Source organism: Amia ocellicauda, chromosome 6, assembly GCF_036373705.1.
Source record: "Amia ocellicauda isolate fAmiCal2 chromosome 6, fAmiCal2.hap1, whole genome shotgun sequence".
NCBI lineage: Eukaryota > Metazoa > Chordata > Actinopteri > Amiiformes > Amiidae > Amia > Amia ocellicauda.
The window spans coordinates 9,111,419-9,128,300 of record NC_089855.1 but is presented as its reverse complement, the minus strand read 5'-3'; the positions used below and the strand labels follow the sequence as shown (position 1 = coordinate 9,128,300).

General features: G+C 51.7%; 1 protein-coding gene across 1 annotated transcript; it reads left to right on the top strand.

Annotated features, from left to right (window-relative positions):
* On the top strand, positions 1-15,713 carry chd1l (chromodomain helicase DNA binding protein 1-like). The gene is made up of 25 exons (XM_066706025.1): positions 1-147; positions 1,938-2,050; positions 2,145-2,251; positions 2,513-2,627; positions 4,044-4,075; positions 4,188-4,269; positions 4,370-4,532; positions 4,686-4,841; positions 6,459-6,551; positions 6,791-6,887; positions 7,287-7,360; positions 7,465-7,575; positions 9,298-9,412; positions 10,244-10,397; positions 11,117-11,291; positions 11,452-11,597; positions 11,744-11,907; positions 12,288-12,478; positions 12,598-12,696; positions 12,911-12,981; positions 13,209-13,323; positions 13,424-13,532; positions 14,407-14,601; positions 14,904-14,985; positions 15,285-15,713. The coding sequence occupies exons 1-25, from the start codon at positions 51-53 to the stop codon at positions 15,405-15,407; spliced, it is 2,979 nt and encodes a 992-aa protein (XP_066562122.1). The 5' UTR covers positions 1-50; the 3' UTR covers positions 15,408-15,713.
* The last annotated feature ends 1,169 nt before the right edge of the window (positions 15,714-16,882 follow it).

Below are 16,882 nucleotides of genomic sequence, written 5' to 3'. Positions count from 1 at the left end.
GCAGACAGCGCGCCAGTGTGAGAGCCCCGTCCCGGCGGGAAACAGCAGCCATGGCGGACTTTCTCCACACCATCCAGCGCCAGATCCCGGACAAGGACCCGAAGGCGGACCTGCAGCAGCGGGATCTGGGGAAGTGGGGGCTGACAGGTTCGGCGCTGCCTTGCTCACATTAGGAAATGCGTGTGTGACGTGTGTGAAAGACTACAGCGCATGCGGCGAGTTTGTTTGTTTGTTTGTTTGTTTTGAAAGCGTGTCCAGCGCTGATCATCGGTCTTGTATCTCCTGATGGTTTAATGCACACATTGCGCAGCCGATACGTACAGCCGAGCCGCGCAGCGCGCTTTTTCGGTGTGTTGGGGAGACATGCGCAGAGCAGCCGCCTGCGATACTGCAGCTGCACCGCCAGCTGCAACCCTGTGGCGGTTCAGTGGGGCAGCTCTCCGCTTCTAGCGCTTTAATATACACCGACCAGCCATAACAGTATGCGCACTGACAGGTGAAGTGTATAACACTGATAATCTCGCTATCATGGCACCTGTCAGTGGGTGGGATATATTAGGCAGCAAGTGAACATTTTGTCCTCAAAGTTGATGTGTTAGAAGCAGGAAAAATGGGCAGCGTAAGAATCTGAGCGACTTTGACAAGGGCCCAATTGTGATGGCTAGACGACTGGGTCAGAGCATCTCCAAAACTGCAGCTCTTGTGGGGTGTTCCCGGTCTGCAGTGGTCAGTACCTATCAAAAGTGGTCCAAGGAAGGAAAAGCGGTGAACCGGCGACAGGGTCATGGGCGGCCAAGGCTCACTGATGCACGTGGGGAGCGAAGGCTGGCCCGTGTGGTCCGATCCAACAGACGAGCTACTGTAGCTCAAATTGCTGAAAAAGTGAATGCTGGTTCTGATAGAAAGGTGTCCGAACACACAGTGCATCGCAGTTTGTTGCGTATGGGGCTGCGTAGCCGCAGACCAGTCAGGGTGCCCATGCTGACCCCTGTCCACTGCCGAAAGCGCCTACAATGGGTCTGCTGCTACCTGCTACAATCACGAGTTCAAGGTGTTGACTTGGCCTCCAAATTCCCCAGATCTCAATCCAATCGAGCATCTGTGGGATGTGCTGGACAAACAAGTCCGATCCATGGAGGCCCCACCTCGCAACTTACAGGACTTAAAGGATCTGCTGCTAACATCTTGGTGCCAGATACCACAGCACACCTTCAGAGGTCTAGTGGAGTCCATGCCTCGACGGGTCAGGGCTGTTTTGGTGGCAAAAGGGGGACCTACACAATATTAGGCAGGTGGTCATAATGTTATGGCTGATCGGTGTAAGTAACACGAATAGCGCAGCACCTCTACTGGGGTAGAAGATGCCAGTTCCCACAGAAAACTATCCATAGCCCCGGTGGTGCAGAGCAGAGCCATGTTCAGGACTGGCAGGTGTGGTGCAGTTCACTTGCTGAAGTCAGTGACCTGTCATGTCAGCACTCGAGTTTTAAAACTTTGAAAGGGTTTTTCCTGGCTTGCGTTTCCCTGTGTGACTCATGAGACCCATGAAGAGCTGTCCTTCCCTTTGCAACACACACTGCTGTCATGGAGAAGAATTAGGCGAGTGGCAGTAATTGGGTGCATTGTTCCTTTACATTGAGAAAACTGGGGCTTGTGGAAAGGGACAGTCAGAGGATGCAGATTTTAAAGCACTGCTTCCAACTTCTGCAGACTTTATGATTTTGTGCTGAAGCATGTTGTGCACTTTGGCTGTTTTGTATGTTTCCCTATTTCTAATGAACCTGCTATGTGCCTAAGCTGTAAAGTTTCAAGAAGAATCACATACCTGACCCCTCTCGAAGGTCAAACGGCCCACCCATAGTCACCCAGTGCAGCACCCAGTCTGCCGCAACGCAATGCCAGAGCAGGGCATGAGAAAGTGTCAACCCTACCCACAGGGATCAAGCTGAGGTCCTACCAGCTGGATGGCGTGAGGTGGCTGACCCAGTGCCTGCAGAACCAAGAGGGCTGCATCCTGGGGGACGAGATGGGCCTGGGGAAGACCTGCCAGGTAGGAGTGCCTTGTCCTCCTCTTCCTCTTCTTCCTCCTCTACTCCTCTCCTCCTCCTCCTTCTGCACTAATCCTGTTCCCCGTGTGTGTCCAGACCATCTCCCTGCTGGTTTACATGTGTGGGGCGCTGCGGCAGGACGGGCCCTTCCTGGTGCTGAGCCCACTGTCCGTGCTGAACAACTGGAGTGAGGAGCTGCAGAGGTGAGCGGGCCGGCGTGACACCATCCCACCCTGAGTGCGTCGGTCTCTCGGTGTAGTGTGGGGCAGTGAGACTTTCTATTTAACCAGCTTCTCAAGGAGGCTCTTGTCTTTGAGACTAACAGAAGAGCAGGTTACAATACAAGACCTTCGTACTGAAACACAGATAGAGGACAGGCTGCTGTGTCGGGTTATTGGAGGCTCTGTGTGTTATTTTGATCGTGGGAATGCATTTGGTCATTCGGGTTTACTATGTTGCTGCAGGTTTGCCCCTGGGCTGTCGGTGGTGTGTTTCTCTGGGGATAAGGAGGCGAGAGCTGAGCTGCAGAAAGATCTCAGGAGCAACAAGCGCTTCCACGTCCTGCTCACGACCTACGAGGTGAGGGGAGCCGGAGACAGGCCAGACTGCAGGGGGTCTGCGGGGTTTGTGTGACAAATACAGGGGCTTTTGCTGCCACACACACGCGCACAGACGCACACAGACACTAGAATGATATCTTGATCTGTCTTGTCGGCCTGTGTGCTGCTTCAGATCGTGCGAGTCTTCAGTGTGATCTGAAGTGAGTGTTTTAGTTTATCTTAAGTGTCTAGTCAGCAGCCAGACCCCGGTGCGACCTCGACTTTCCGGTCTGTCCACATCGGTCAATGAGACTGTGTAAAAGGCACTCGAGGTAGGCCTCATATTTTACAAGGTAGATCAGCACAGTACGGCTCTCTCTGAACTGAGGGATCTAGCTGTTGAACAAACACCAGTGCTGTGTGCCTCCACTGTTGTGTCTTAAGCCCGATTTATACTCCTACGTCTGCGTCTCTGTGTACATGCGCGGTCGTCGTGCGCAGATGTTCGCATAGCTGTCTGCCAACATATTTGCACGTAACGCTGATGCGTGCATAGGGGGCAGTGTCACATTATACATCACAAAACCCGTTTTCTATGGTGCACCTAGGATTGTATGGATGTAAATTAACACATACTGTTATTGACATGTTACAGAAACTACACACACACACACACACACACACACATACAAATTGCATCCTGTATGTGCAGATCTATATTGTCTTGCTATAGTTGGCTAGAGACTTAACACTAGAACCCGCATCTGCTTTTTCAATTCAAAAGTAAATCTCTCTGCGTATGTGAATTTCTCCCGTATATCCGTTCTTATGTTACTAAATATCTTAATTACATAAAAAATAAAACATGGGATTTTCTGCACATCATCTATTCATTAATATAATTAGGCCTCAGCAAGTTTCTAACGTTCCTGTGGAATTCAGTCTTGATCACGTTGCAAACCCAGGTCTCTTGATCAATGCCTTGATCAGTCACCTGTTTGATCAGGAATACTGATCCATGGAAGGCGAAGTATGTTTTACTTTTCCTCCACAAAATTGCCTAGCACGAAATAAGTGGGCATTTCGAGGGACAAAATGTGAATCATGTGCAGGAAATCATGAATGACACTAACGGCGCCCCATAGTTTTGTCAGACCTCTCCACAGGTCCGGGCCAGTACAGTCTGTTTGTGGATGAGGAGATGCATTTTAAACACTTTCGTATGTCACCACGTCGTTTCTCTGTCCTGCTGCAGCGCCTACAGACAGACATTGTACACCGGTCGCCCCAGCACTGAGCGATCAGCAGCGGCTCTCAGAATCTCCCGGCTCATCCAATCAGCGCCGGCTTGATGCACAGGACCGCAGAGACGCGTGACACGCTGTTGAGATTTTGGAGGGGTGACGTTTTTTACAATTTTTAATGGTCTGATTAGCTTTTTCCTTTATTTTTTTAGCTCTGTCTCAAAGATGACTCCTTCCTGAAAAGGTGAGCAGTCCATCGCTGTGTGTGTTCTGTTGTGTGCATGTGTGTGTGTTGTAAGTGTGTGTGTGTGTGTGTCTTTGAGTGTGTGAGTGTGTGACTCTGGCTGCCGTCGCAGGTGGCAGTGGCGCGTGCTGGTGGTGGACGAGGCGCACAGGCTGAAGAACCCCAACTCCCTACTGCACAGGACTCTCTCAAGGGTGAGCTCCCCGCCCCGCTCCTTCCCTCTCTGTGACCCGTCTCTGCCCGAGCCGGCCCGGCTGACCACGCCCCCCCACCCCCCCGCCCCTTGTGTTCCAGTTCCCCGTGGGCTTCAGGCTGCTGCTGACCGGGACGCCCATCCAGAACAACCTGCAGGAGGTCTACTCCCTGCTGTCCTTCATCCAGCCCAGCATCTTCCCCAGCGACCGGGTGGACTCCTTCGTCGGCCGCTACGCCACCGTGGAGACCCAGCCGGCGCTCGGTACGGCCCGGTTTCAGATAGTGCCCCGCCCCCCCCAAACAAACGAACTCGCCAACAAATCGCACAGTAATCCTGTAGTCCCTTCTATTAGATGATGATCGTGACCCAGGCCTTCTGCTGACTGACCGTGTCCCTCCCCTCCCCCGTGCTCAGCCAGTGAGCTGCACTGCGTCCTGCAGCCCTTCCTGCTACGCCGGGTCAAGGCCGAGGTGGCGGCCGACCTGCCCCAGAAGACGGAGCTGCTGGTGTACCACGGCATGTCGGCACTGCAGAAGGGCTACTACCGGGCCATCCTGACCCGAGACCTGGGTGAGCCCCCACTGTGTCTGGCCCCCGAACACTTCACACACTTTAACACAGACTGACTCGCCTGAAAAACACGTGTGTGTGTGTGTGTGTGTGTGTGTGTGTGTGTGTGTGTGTGTGTCTCTAGTATCTACAGTGAGGGAAAAAAGTATTTGATCCCCTGCTGATTTTGTCCGTTTGCCCACTTACCTCTTCGACTTAGTACTTGGTGACAAAACCCTTGTTGGCAATCACAGAGGTCAGACGTTTCTTGTAGTTGGCCACCAGGTTTGCACACATCTCAGGAGGGATTTTGTCCCACTCCTCTTTGCAGATCCTCTCCAAGTCATTAAGGTTTCGAGGCTGACGTTTGGCAACTCGAACCTTCAGCTCCCTCCACAGATTTTCTATGGGATTAAGGTCTGGAGACTGGCTAGGCCACTCCAGGACCTTAATGTGCTTCTTCTTGAGCCACTCCTTTGTTGCCTTGGCTGTGTGTTTTGGGTCATTGTCATGCTGGAATACCCATCCACGACCCATTTTCAATGCCCTGGCTGAGGGTTCTCACCCAAGATTTGACGGTACATGGCCCCGTCCATCGTCCCTTTGATGCAGTGCAGTTGTCCTGTCCCCTTAGCAGAAAAACACCCCCAAAGCATAATATTTCCAACTCCATGTTTTATGGTGGGGATGGTGTTCTTGGGGTCATTCCTCCTCCTCCAAACACGGCGAGTTGAGTTGATGCCAAAGAGCTCGATTTTGGTCTCATCTGACCACAACACTTTCACCCAGTTCTCCTCTGAATCATTCAGATGTTGGCAAACTTCAGACAGGCCGGTACATGTGTTTTCTTGAGCAGGGGGACCTTGCGGGCGCTGTAGGATTTCAGTCCTTCACGGCATAGTGTGTTACCAATTGTTTTCTTGGTGACTATGGTCCCAGCTGCCTTGAGATCATTAACAAGATCCTCCCGTGTAGTTCTGGGCTGATTCCTCACCGTTCTCATGATCATTGAAACTCCACGAGGTGAGATCTTGCATGGAGCCCCAGACCGAGGGAGACTGACAGTTATTTTGTGTTTCTTCCATTTGCGAATAATTGCACCAACTGTTGTCACCTTCTCACCAAGCTGCTTGGCGATGGTCTTGTAGCCCATTCCAGCCTTGAGTAGGTCTACAATCTTGTCCCTGACATCCTTGGACAGCTCTTTGGTCTTGGCCATGGTGGAGAGTTTGGAATCCGATTGATTGATTGCTTCTGTGGACAGGTTTTTTTATACAGGTAACGAGCTGAGATTAGGAGCACTCCCTTTAAGAGAGTGCTCCTAATCTCAGCTCGTTACCTGTATAAAAGACACCTGGGAGCCAGAAATCTTGCTGATTGATAGGGGATCAAATACTTATTTCCCTCATTAACATGCAAATCAATTTATAACTGTTTTGAAATGCGTTTTTCTGGATTTTTTTGCTGTTATTCTGTCTCTCACTGTTAAAATACACCTACCATTAAAATTATAGACTGATCATTTCTTTGTCAGTGGGCAAACGTACAAAATCAGCAGGGGATCAAATACTTTTTTCCTTCACTGTATGTATAGTATCTTATCTATCTACACACCTGTCCATTTCTGTTCTCTGTCAGGTGCGTTTGATAACGATGGGGGCAGCAGAACTCGGCTCCAGAACATCCTGATGCAGCTGAGGAAGTGTGTGAACCATCCCTATCTATTTGACGGTGAGATTCCCCCCCCCCCACATTATCCAGCGCTTCCCGGTTGCACTCGCTCTTCCACGGTGCTCACAAGTTCTCTCTTAAACGTGTTTTGTCACGTGCACAGTGATCTCTGCCAAGAGCACATGAGATGAGTCCCAGAGGGCTGATGTGTGTAGGTCACACCTGCACACAGACCCAGACTCGGACTCAGACTCGGACCCCCTGCTCAGTCATCTCTGTGTTTGTCCCGCTGTGTCCAGGTGTGGAACCGGAGCCGTTCGAGATGGGGGAGCACCTGGTGGAGGCCAGTGGGAAACTGCACCTCCTGGACAGCATGCTGACCTTCCTGCACCACAAGTGTGTCCACACCCACTCCCACACTCACAGAGCCCCACCCATACCCACACCCACAGCACAGTGCCCGACTCACAGCACTTAGGAAAGGAGAAGTGTCCCAGTACTAAATAATCTGCCACAGTAAAAACTAAATGACACAAAATGATCTGAATGATCACAAATATTGTTGAAACGGTGGAAAGCAAACGCAAAAGCACTGGCCATCACAGTGGTGACCCGCTGACCTCAGACATCAGGTCCATCGCCAGACGGTGTGTTTCTACTCGTCGGCTGTTCTGGGGGGGGTTTGCCCGTGGGTTAGAGGTGTGATGCCTTGGGCGTGTCCCAGAGGGCCGCTGTGAAACCCGGCGCCGCAGCCTGACCTCTCGTCTCTGTGCTGGTTCTGCTCGTGTGTTGAAGGGGCCACCGGGTGCTGCTGTTCTCCCAGATGACACGCATGCTGGACATCCTGCAGGACTACATGGAGTACCGAGGTGGGTGGTCCGCCGGGCCGGGGCCATTCGGTGTCATTCGAACGCTGTGCCGGTGTTGGGAGAAGCGGTCCCAGTTTGTCTGAGGTGTCCCCCCCATCCTGCAGGCTACAGCTACGAGCGGCTGGACGGATCAGTGCGTGGGGAGGAGCGCAACCTCGCCATCAAGAACTTTAGCAGCAAGGACGTGTTCGTGTTCCTGCTGAGCACCAAGGCTGGTGAGCTGCACACCGACGTTCGGATAGAGGGCAGGCGCCTGCTTGTGAGCACGGCTGTGTGTGCGGCGGCATGTGGGTGTGTGGTTGTGTGTGTGGTTGTGGTACAAGATTTATTTTCAGACACTGCACAATCCGATCAGCGGAGCACAGCAAGATGAGATAAACACGCCCTCGCCGATCCCCGTTTCACTATGAACACTTATTTTACACTTAATTTAAAATACCATGGAACCCCTCCCACCCTGATCTCGAGCACTGAGAGCTCGTGCAGTTCGGACAGAATCATTCTGTCTGTTATTTAATGGAATAATATGGTGTAAGAAAGTGCATCCGGGCCCCTGACTGAGACCATTGAGGCCCCAACGCCTTCTTATTGAAATTACCAGTTACGCCCGATTGCACCGAACTCTGGAATATGCGCCTGAGGGACACTGCTGATGGTGAGAATTGACTTTATTGTGTATGTGTGTGTGTGTGTATTTCACACTCACACACTCACACATGCACATTGTGGGGGCCATAGGCGAGATTTGTGACATTTTTAACTTTTTGCTCCATTACGCCGAGACTGTTACAGCTGTCCCTGGTCTCCCCCCACAGAATTATATACCGCTGAAAAGTAAATTCCCCCACCAAAAATAGCTTAGATGAAAAAATAAATATATCTATCCCTACGTACTGATTAATATCACTCGCATCTTCACAGAAACAAAAAGTTAATAACGAGTTCCATTGAAAACTGTTCAGACGACTCTTAGATGTTTTTTTTTTCTTCTCCTACTAAGTATGAAAAAAGTATTTGATATAAATCTGAACTTTACTGCGGTGCAGTGGACAGCACTGTGCCATTATCAGGTGTCAAATTTGTTAACGGAAGCAGTAATCCGAATTATGCATTAAAACGATATGCATTTAACCGAAGCATGATTCCATGAAAAGCAGTGCATTTAAAAATAGAACCAGCTGTTGGCTATGCGATAATCAGAAATGCGATTATAAGGAGTCGACTGTAATGATAACAATTATAAATAGTAACACTAACAATTTAAATATTGCACCAATCGGAATATATTGAAGAAGGAAAAACATCCACATAAAAGTATTGCGTGTGTTGTAATGGGTAAACGCTCGCACTGCGTGTCAGTCACTGCGCAGAGTCGCATGTTGTGAGCAGCGCAAAAGATCTGTGTGAGAACCTTTTTTATATTTTGTCATATTTTAGGGGCCTTCTAATATTCTAGGGCCCTAGGTGGCCACCTGGTGTGCCTGTAAACCAGGCCGACCACGCAGGCACACACACGCACACGCACACACACACGCATGCACACATGTACACATGCGCACACACACACACACACACACACACACACACACATAGTGCTTCACAATAAAAAGAAGCTCCATTGGTAGGCTTGACCTTGAGAATTTTTCTGTCGTTCTTCTCTGTTTCAAAAGTGAAGAGGTTTCCATGTCTGATCCTCCGATGTTATCCCTGTGATGTGAAGCAAGCGTGGAGTGTGTCTGTGTGGAGTGTGTCTTAATGTCTGTGTCTGCATGGAGTGTGTCTGTGTGTCTGCATGGAGTGTGTCTGTGTGTCTGCATGGAGTTGCGGTGCGGCGGTGCTGGTACCTGGTCCAGTGCGTTGCAGTATCGTGGGAAGCACCGTAGACCGATACAGACCCATATACCGGCGCAGGCTGACCCCTGAGCCATGTGTTGCAGGCGGGGTGGGGATGAACCTGACGGCTGCCGACACCGTGATCTTCGTGGACAGCGACTTCAACCCGCAGAATGACCTGCAGGCCGCGGCACGGGCGCACCGCATCGGCCAGACCAGGTAGCGCCGGCTTACCGCGGGCAGAGACCGCGGGGGGGGTGGGGTTGTGTGTGTGTGTGTGTGTAGTGTGTGTGTGTACTGTGTGTGCAGTGTGTACTGTGTGTGCAGTGTGTTGTGTGTGCGGTGTGTGTGTGTGTACTGTGTGCAGTGTGTTTTGTGTGTGTGTGTGTGTGTGTGTGTGTGTACTGTGTTTTGTGTGTGTGTGTGTGTGTGTGTGTGTGTGTGTGTGTACTGTGTTTTGTGTGTTTTGTGTGTGTGTGTGTGTGTGTGTACTGTGTTTTGTGTGTTTTGTGTGTGTGTGTGTGTGTGTGTACTGTGTGCAGTGTGTTATGTGTGTACTGTGTGCAGTGTGTTGTGTGTGTGTGTGTGTGTAGTGTGTTGTGTGTTTGTGTGTACTGTGTGCATTGTCTTGTGTGTGTGTGGTACAAAATGCATTTCCAGTGGCTGCACAATCCCCTCGGCGGCGCATCAGTATTAACTCCCCCATTGCTGTCTCTGAGGTCACAGAGCGCTGATTGAACACACAGAGAGAAGCACCACAAGATGAGATAAACATGCCCTCGCCGATCCCTGTTTCACTATGAACACTTATTTTACACTGGAAGACCGACAGCTTAATTTAAAATACCACGGAACCCCCCCTCACCCTTATCTCGAGCACTGAGAGCTCATGCAGTGCAGACAGAATCACTCCGTGTGTTATTTCATGCAATATGACGTGTCCAAAGAGACGTTTCGTGCCGCAAAGCTCTCAATGTCTCCTGGATGGCACCCAGGCAGTGTGTCTTGCTCAGCCTTTGTCCTGTCTGTCCCCCCCCTGCTCCCCTGCAGGCCTGTGAAGGTGATCCGGCTGCTGGCGCGGGACACGGTGGAGGAGGTGGTGTACCGGCGCGCTGCCTCCAAACTGCTGCTGACCAGCACGGTGATCGAGGGCGGGCACTTCTCCCTGCTGGACCAGGCGGACTCCGGCACGGCGGGACTGCAGGTGACGGACACCGCGCTGTGGCCCCCGCCTTCACAACGCTACCTTTATAGTCACCAAAAACTTTTCCTTACGTCCTTGGTTGATTTACCTTCAAATCGCAGTAAAGTGATCGTAAACCCGCAGTAAAAACATGTGAAACAGTTCCAATATCCTGTTGTAAATGTACCAACACAAACTTACACAAGGCAAAGCTTTGAGCGGTGTTTCTGAGTCTCTGAGCCTCTGTGCGTGTCTGTGAATAGCCTCTAACTGGTCTGTGTCTCTGTGTGTGTGTGTGTGTGTGTCTCTGTGCGTGTCTGTGAATAGCCTCTAACTGGTCTGTGTCTCTGTGTGTGTGTGTCTCTGTGCGTGTCTGTGAATAGCCTCTAACTGGTCTGTGTGTGTGTGTGTGTGTGTGTGTGTTTCTCTGTGCGTGTCTGTGAATAGCCTCTAACTGGTCTGTGTCTGTGTGTCTGTGTGTGTGTGTGTGTGTGTGTGAATAGCCTCTAACTGGTCTGTGTCTCTGTGTGTGTGTCTCTGTGTGTGTGTCTCTGTGCGTGTCTGTGAATAGCCTCTAACTGGTCTGTGTGTGTGTGTGTGTGTGTTTCTCTGTGCGTGTCTGTGAATAGCCTCTAACTGGTCTGTGTCTGTGTGTCTGTGTGTGTGTGTGTGTGTGTGTGTGTCTGTGAATAGCCTCTAACTGGTCTGTGTCTCTGTGCTGACGGCTTCTCCCTGCGCAGCTCCACGAGATCCTGAAGTTCGGCGTGGACAAACTGCTGTCCTCGGAGGAGAGCTCGGTGCAGGACGTGGACCTGGGACTGATCCTGGGACAGACGCAGGGGGGCGAGTGGGTGATGGATCAGGAGCCCCCCGTCTCCAGCGAGGTGGACAGCGAGGACGACGGCGAGGGGAAGAGTGAGTGTCGCGGGTCTCGTCTCCACATAGACACACCCACAGTGGAGAATCTATAAGTGCCCGAGTAATATAGTAATATTGTCTGTGCAGTAGTTAGTGGTGGGCAGGCACAGTGGAGGACAGGAGGCAGGTGTCTGAGTGATGTCCGTCTCTGTTGCAGCCCACATGTATCTGTACGAGGGCAGGGATTACTCCCGGGACACCAGCGCAGAGGATCAGAGAAGCTTTGAGAAGCTGCGGGAGCTGCATGCCACCCTGCAGGGGGCGCCGGGGGCAAAGGGGCGATCTCTGCGCAACAAGCCCAGCGTGAGAGACTGTTTCACCGCCTTACTGTTCGTCCCAGAGTACCCTGCCTGTACTAAAACACAGTTTTGGAAAGCAGAACTCGTTGTTTTGCTGGAGCAGGGGGTTTTGTCTGGGGCCCCCGTGGTGACTGTGCTGTGGCCCCGCAGGTCTCCCTGTCCGGCCCCCTGGAGACCGTGCTGCGCAGGAAGAGGGAGCTGAGTGAGACGGAGCTGGAGCTCAGGAGGCAGAGGAGGCAGGAGGCGGCGGCCAAGAGGGCCAAACTGAGAGCGGACCGGGAACGTCAGCAGCAGGAGCAGCAGCTGAAGAAGAAGTAAGGATGTTGCGTGTGTGTGTGCGTGTGCGTGTGTCTCCGTCTCGCCCACACGGCTGTTTAGAGTCCACTGTGCTCTCCGGTGAGCAGAGTTCTTCTGTGAAAGAATGATCTACTGATTAACGTCCAGTTCACGATCATAGCAAGCGCTCTGTGGTTCTGTTTCCTCTTCCTCTGCCTCATCGCTCAGTTGAACGTTTGGCGAAACAGCACAGAGGGTATGATGTTTGCTCTGTCACAGCAGCGCATACGTCATGGAAAGCGAAAGTGTCCCGGCCCTGGGGAATAGTTTGCCATGGTGAATGTGCACCGGAGTCTTAATGTGTGTTTTTGTGTCTCTCTCTCTCTCTGTGCTATCCCTCCCTCACACTTGTCTCCAGGATGGCGTGGTGGGAGTCCTGTGGGTACCGCTCTCGGTGCGTCCCCTCGGAGGACAGCGATGAGGAGGAGGAGGAGGAGGACGGCAGCCTGTCCTCCACGGACTCGGAGTGCACGGACATCCGCTACGTGCTGGGGGACGTCACCCACCCCCAGGCGGCCCGGGAGGATGCCATCATCGTGCACTGCGTGGGTACGGCCCTGCGTTCAGGAGCTGAGGTTCTCTGGCTGGTTATTGTCAGTGGAAGGGCAACCTGTCTCTGTGTCGGGAATCTGTTGTGCCGCAGCTCTCTCTCTCTCTCACTCTCTCAGATGACTCAGGGCACTGGGGCCGCGGCGGGCTCTTCACGGCGCTGGAGGTGCGGTCAGACCAGCCCCGCAGGCAGTACGAGCTGGCCGGCGAGATGAAAGGTAACCGGAGCGGGCCGTCCCGTACTGGGCAGGGCAGGGGTCAGCGAGGTTGTAACAGCACTGAGAGGCAGCTCCACAACATAACTCGAAAAGCTCTAGCTCTCTGGCTCCAGGTGAGGGTTAGTGGGAGAGAGCTCGGCCCGGAGGAGTGCTGATCTGGCCCGTGTGCGTGTGCGACCCACGCCTTGAGTGCTGATGCCGGTTTTCGTTGCAGACCTGGATCTGGGACATGTGCTGCTCTTCCCTATCGACGATAAGGAGTCCAGGCTGGATGGGCAGGACCTGGTGAGCGATTGTCCCTCGGCTCCGCGCTCGGTCCCTGGTGGACAGAAGAGAGCAAATTAAATCTTTCACCTGCACACCCATGACTTATTTTTTTTGTGGGCAAGGCAAAGGAGCCTGATAGGGCCGAGTGCCGGGTCCAGATATGAACGATTGAGGTTCTGTGAAAGCGTTGGGATGGCGTTGGGGTTTCTCCTGACTGGCGTGTCTTTCTGTACCCTGGGTTGCAGCTGGCCCTGGTCGTGGCTCAGAAAAGAGACCGATCCAACAACCTGTCCGGCATCAAGCTCTCGTCCCTGGAGGACGGCCTGAGGAAGATCTACAGAGTGGCCAAGAAGAAGAGAGGTGAACGCTGTCTGACAGACTGGGAGTGCCGGTGTTATTCCCTCTGTGTCTCTCACTTGCTCTCTCTTTATAACTCGTCCTCTCCCTCTCTCTCTCTCAGCCAGTGTCCACCTCCCGCGTCTTGGTCACGCCACTAAGGGCTTTAACTGGTACGGTACAGAGAGGCTGATCCGCAAGCACCTGGCCTCCCGGGGAATTCCCACCTACATGTATCCTTCAGCGGCGAACCCTGGGCCGGGCCGGGCCGACCCCAACGGCCTGCTTTCACACCAGGCGGACCGAGGGCAGTGTGTGATTTAGTTAGTCAGGTCGACTGAAATGTCTATGAGATATTTCACATTTAAGTCATGCACTTTTCTTTATTTTTCTACTGAAGATTGACTCAGATCTTTGTGAAATTACATTAGTTTTAGTTACGCTGCTGTAACACTTTCCGGGATCCTGGACTCGAGCCCCGTTCTCCCGCGCCACTCTGCATCGACCGTGTAGTGTCGCTTGTTCTGTGTGTCTGTCCATTTGTTTGTTTTCCAAGGCAGTGAACCAGGAAGTCTTATTCATGCTTTCAACCGCTTTCAACAGAAACAAAGCCTGATGCCGGCTGGTAAAAAGCCGAAACTGACACATGATGAGGATTTGATCTGATTGCAGAGAACTAGAAACGCCCAGAGACTCTGACTCATTCGAGCTGTCAATTGATTCCACTATGTAACACAATTTCTGTTCCTGGGGAGTAAGTGTTATTTCCAAATTGCTTAAGACTCAAAAGTATAGAAAATGACTATTATTCCCCACAAACTTTGCTATTGTGACCAGGACAGTGATATTTAGAAATGTACCTATTTCCAATGAGAAAACGGGCGAATTTGTGTCTTTTCATTCAAATAAACTCAGAAAAAACCAACATATGAATCCAAATTAAAATGTACATGGGGGGTTACAAACTTCACAACAGCCTGGATTGAGCAAATGCACGCATCTCTGGTTTGCCATTTCTCCGTTTCTCTCTCCAACCTCAACCAATTGCATTTCTGCATCCATTTATTTGTTTCTGGCGTAAACGATTCCTTCACGCCACTGGTCCAGATATTACTTCTCCAGGAATGCGGCCCCGGCGAAGCCCCCAGCCTCCAGCGGCGCCGGGGTGAGGAGCGTGGTCGGAGCGGACGAGGCCGGGCCCAGCTCGGTCCCTGACCTGGACGACTTCATGAGCGGAGTCCACGTGTTCTTCTACAACATCGCCGCGTCGGACAGGAAGAGACTGGCCCGCTTCCTCGTCGCATATCCTTTACCTACCTGTGGGCCGGACAGTCGGAAGATGTCACTGTGACTCAACTCCCGTCACAGAAGAAGTGAGATAAAAATTAGCTTTCCTGGCAGCCGATGGGCCAGTATCGTGGTCCCAGAGCCCGTAAGTCTGGTTCTTGACACACCGACCACAGCATGATTTGGCACTTTCTAAACGCCCACACGTCTTTATTTAAAAAACACACACAAACCTACTGATTCACACCGGCTGTGCTCTCGGTGTTGTTTTCTTGTGCGCTCTGGTCTCCTGTCCTACTTCCTTAACAGCCCGGCACCTACGACGGCAACGAGGCCGACCAGCTGGGCGCGGATGTCACGCATGTGGTGGCCGAGGTGGAGAGCCCCGTTCACGCGCAGGTGAGTGAAGCGCTGTTGTGCTCCCTGTCCCCGCCGAGATGCACGCCCCTCCCCCGGGCCGAGCCGATTGTTACAGAGGGGTTGAGATGTTTGCAGTACGGGGCAGTGAGGAGAACATGCTCGTCTCTCCAGGGTGCTATAATAAAATGCAGAAGAAATGCTGTGGACGTCTCAACCTGGCGTCACTCCCGCTGCAGTCTCGTCATGGTTTCGGGGGGATGTCAGTCACCAGTTCGTTTGTCACACTGGTATTACATTCTGGCTCTGTGCTGCCCTGACTCTGTGCTGTTCCCTGGCAGGAGCTGGAGGCCCTCCTGGCGCAGCACCCCCGGGCGCTGGCTGTGAAGACGAGCTGGCTGGAGGCCTGCTTCTCCCAGCAGAAGAAGGTCGGCACGGCTCCGTACCAGATCGGCGCGGACTGACGTAACCGGCCCGGGTCTCCTCTTGTTCGGGCCGAGGAGATCTGGATCAAATGGAGTTTTATTTTTGTTGTTATCGGCTCTTTTGTGTGTGACTAGGATGTATTTATATTAACATACTGAATACAAACATACCTTTTTACAGAGTGCACATATACTTATAATTGTATTTTACAGTAAAACGTGTGAATTATTTAGAAACTAGATTCCAGATCTGTATTCCAATCAGTTATTTTGTATTCATAAGGTCTTCCTAGGCAGTTTTCTAATGGTATTTTTCCATGAATTAAACTTTCCTGTGTTGCATAAGTTCCTGTATTCTGCTTTCAAAATGCTCTGGCTCGGATGTTTCCGTGACCCTCCCCTGGCCACACAGTGCTCTACTGTGCAGTTACCGGCACTTGACACTGACACACAGAGGGCTGTGTTGTTGCTCATTGTTTACACATCTGTAATGTACCCATTTTCTCTTATTTAACTCATGTGTGGAGACATTGAATGACTGAAAAACCTGTTCATGTGGGCAATAGCAAAATAATATATACATGTCATTTAAAAAGAAAAACCTCGATCTGTTACCTTTAAGCTGTTTTGTCAGAGTTGCATATTTTAATAAACGATACTGATCTTCTAGAACAAACTTCATACAGCCTGCAGTTTCTGGATTCGAAACAAGAAAGCCAGCATTTGTTCAAATTAAATTGTATGGGAATGCAAGAGGAGTGCATTAGAAGCAGGTGTTCGTAGTCTGTCAAGCGGACGTGGATGGGTGGAGATGGGGTTGTTTACTCACAAAATCCAATTACAAATTCCACTTTGCAACACAAGCTCTCATGTTAGCCTCACAAGGGCCGTAGGCTGCACACCAAGACTTCAGAGACAGGGGTCAGGCAGAGAGACTGTGTCAGGCTTTTACCGGGACGGCCAGGGTGAGCAGACGTCGATTCACACACGGGACGGAGAATCGACACAAAAAAGTGCCCAAACCAATTGTTTACAAAAGTCATTGGCCTTCCCCTCTGTCCACAGAAAATGTCCAGCTGTGTGTCAGGGGCAGAGATGTGTGGTAGCGGGCAGGACAGTGTGATGGGGGACAGGGGCGTATTGTAGGGGACAACATGTCACAGCTACTGCGTATAACACAGTGAGCACAGAGTGGGCAAGAACGGGGGTTCCTCTGCATTACTGGTGCTTCCATTCTCGGTTGTGGTCATGTGGATGCATGCGTTTCGAAAGGAGTCTTGTGAGGACGTGGGACTTGCTTCACGAAGGGCAGGAAATCCTGTGAGAGAGCAGAGTTAGGGGGATCATGTGGCACAAGGTAGATAGTGAGCCCAGCTACTATATAACTAAAGATACAATCTGAGCAGTTCTGTGCGTAGAGGACGGGCCCTGGCTTCCTCTAGTGATAAGAGCTCTGGACTGGTGTGGAGGGTTGTGGTTCAGTCCCAGGTGGGGGGCACTGCTGTTGTACCCTA